General features: G+C 36.8%; 1 protein-coding gene across 1 annotated transcript; it reads right to left on the reverse strand.

The window, feature by feature from the left end:
- Positions 1–647: 647 nt before the first annotated feature.
- LOC142608184 (protein BRANCHLESS TRICHOME) lies at positions 648–2,229 on the reverse strand. Its single transcript, XM_075779903.1, has one exon. The coding sequence runs from the start codon at positions 2,033–2,035 to the stop codon at positions 905–907; it is 1,131 nt and encodes a 376-aa protein (XP_075636018.1). The 5' UTR covers positions 2,036–2,229; the 3' UTR covers positions 648–904.
- Between the last annotated feature and the right edge of the window lie 798 nt (positions 2,230–3,027).

Here is a 3,027-nt window from a genome sequence, read left to right on the forward strand (position 1 = left end):
CAATAAATTAAAAAAAAAAAAAAAGTTACTATCAACTGTATTATAAGAGAATTACAATTTGACATATTAATTAATGTGATTGGTGTCATTTTAACAATATAATAAATAAACGTTTGAATTATTTATTTGTGTGTGTGTGTGTGTGTGTGTGTGTGTGTTTGGGTGCATATAATAAGTGAGGATGAGGGGATTTAAACCCAGATGTTCACCATAAAAAAACTAGACAATGTCATCAAGTTAAAAGGACTCTTGACGCCAAGAGTCTTGTACCCGAATTGCTTGGCACCTAGTGGTGTTTACAATAAAGACATTCAGGTCCTTTTTCCCTCAACTATTGAATTAGCAACAAAAAAATTAGGAGTTTTGACAATGGGCTCACTATTATTAAAAAAAAAAAATTATTAGTGACACTCATCACATTTATTGTGATTTTGCTTTTACAATAAAATCATAAGAAACTTGAGACATTTTCCTTCCTAGAGATTTCAACGCTTCTATCAAAATTGTTTAGTTATACCTTGTTGAGACTTGTCAAGGGCCACCACCACTTGTGGTGAAGGTCAAGCATGCACATCAGTACATGTGCAGGTGTCTTCAGAATTCAACAAATGAGCCTATCTAAAGGATCTCGCAATAACACTTGCTCAGATCAAAAGCAACACTTCACTGTATTTAATATTCACAGACATTTGAACAAAATACTTCTATTCTTACATAACCACACTTTCAACTGATACAAAATCAAAACATATTTACTCCATTCTTATGACTGTTCAAACCAATAAATTTGGGGTACTGGGTTGTGGCCCTATTGCAAAATCATAACAAACTAACAATAATAAGAATTACACATGAAGAACAAACAAAATTAATCAAGATGCAGAGAGGTGGGAACAAAAGACATTCATATCTTCAGCTCATAATAGGATTGCTGGATTGGATTGGGATTCCTTTGTTTGAGTAAAATCCTTAGCTGAGCCTTTTGACACTCCAGCTTTGTACCCCAATGTCTACTTTTGGATCCAATTGCTCGAACAACTCGTGGAAATTCAACAAACCCTTTGATCCCTCTCTTTATATGAGGATTCTCAGGTTCTGGAGAAGCTTTTCTCTGAACTGTCATGAATGAAACACCACCACCATTATTGTTCCAAACTTTCTCACCCAAGACCAGCCTTGTAGATTCTCTTGTATCAACACCATTATTGTCAGAATAAGCTGATTTCTCGTCAAAAACCAATCTTGCGGACTCCCTTGAATCAACACCACTACTATAGTCATTGCGAGCCGATTTCTCATTCAAGACCAAGTGTTTAAATTTCCTTGAAAAAGAAGCAACATCATTCGAAGCAGTGGTGGTAGTTCCTAGTGGATTATCAGCTTCTTGATTCTTTTCCTTTAACTTGGAAGGTGAACTCTCAATTTGCATCCTTGTAGAGTCTTCCAATTCTGACAGCTTCTCTTCAAAGAGAATCTTTGCCTCTGTAAGTTTCATTTGAACTCTCTCTTCCCTCAACACCTCAGCCATCCTTAGCATCTTTCTCTCTTCTTCCAAGTCTCTCTTCATCCTATTCATCTCAGCTTTATCTGATGAAATTTCTCTGGCAAGCTCTTCACACACCCTCCCTATTGCTTCTCTTCCTCTTCTCTCCTCAGCAAGCTCTTTAGCCAGCCTCTTATTCATTGACTCTGCCTTCTTTCGTGCCTTACGTTCATATTCAAGCTCAGCCTTCAGTTCCATGATCTGGGCTCGAGCAAATTCAAGCTCAGACTCCATGATGGGCTTGAATAAGGTTAAATCCCAGAATGAGGCAGCAATCTTACGTGTAGAACAAGGAAGGTGTAGGTGATGAAGGTGCTTGTTACTATGACATTGTTGTTGTTGATTATGTTGATGATGCTGAGAATAATAAAAAGGATTTTCATAAAGTTTCCAGCTGGGGCAAGTGGAGGTGGTGATGGGCTCAGAAGAAATGGATTCATTTCTGGGATTTTCTGGGCTACTGATCATCATCATCACCATCATCTCCTCCATGTCCTTCTTCTTTCTATATGTGTTGTTCTTTTCTTTATAGCCTTTTGCTTTCTCCTTTGCTGCTTCCTTTTTTTTCTTTTTCCTTTTTCTAATGGGGATTTTCCCTCTCACGAAAGCAATTGGGGTAGGCCCATTTGATCCTGGAACTTGCTTTCAGGTTGTGTATTGCAAAAGGAAAAAGTTACATCACATGCACCTTATCCTTATTAATACCAACTGCGGTGGGGGTGCCCTATATTTCTTAATGAATCTCTCTTGTTTTGTTTACACAATAAATATAGGGAGACTGCAATTTTCGTAAGTGTTTGATATGGTTTATGGTGATTGGTGCATAATTAAAGTAATGTGAGTGATAGACCAAGGCAAAAAAAAAAAAAAAAGTATGATGAAAACTGTTGTCCTAACATTAGTATTTATTTACCCCTCCACACCGGCCACTTTCACAGTTTCACAATGATTCACCTAGATTGATTAATGCAAGGGTGGCCCCAATATGCCAGCCAATACCTTGACTGTTTGGTCAAAATAATTTGAGGAAATCCAACAGGAACATATAAATGAACTACTCCTCTATCAAATCATATCAACAATTTAGAAAAGTTTTAGTCTACATGAAAAAGAAAAATTGTAAACCGATGTGGTTGGAGACTTGCATTCTATAATCATATAAATTTCCAACTCACTGCACTGCAATCAACAGGGTGTTGTACATAAGGAGATTTGATGAAGCAACTAAACATGCACTGACCTTTGCATCAAGAGCTAAGCTTTTTAAGCTTAATTAAACTTTGAGTTAATGTTTAATTAGTCTATCTCGTTCATCATAGTGAGATAAACAATCCATCCGAGGCTATTTATTACCAAGGGCCGTTCATGTATCTCTGATCAATCATTCTTGCCTCACATGTAACCTAGTGATGCAAGTGAGTATCTTTTTCAATGTTCTTGGATTAACATCCTCTAGAGTTCTTATAACTCTACCATGAAATTCA

This window comes from Castanea sativa, chromosome 1 (assembly GCF_040712315.1).
Source record: "Castanea sativa cultivar Marrone di Chiusa Pesio chromosome 1, ASM4071231v1".
Taxonomy (NCBI): Eukaryota; Viridiplantae; Streptophyta; class Magnoliopsida; order Fagales; family Fagaceae; genus Castanea; species Castanea sativa.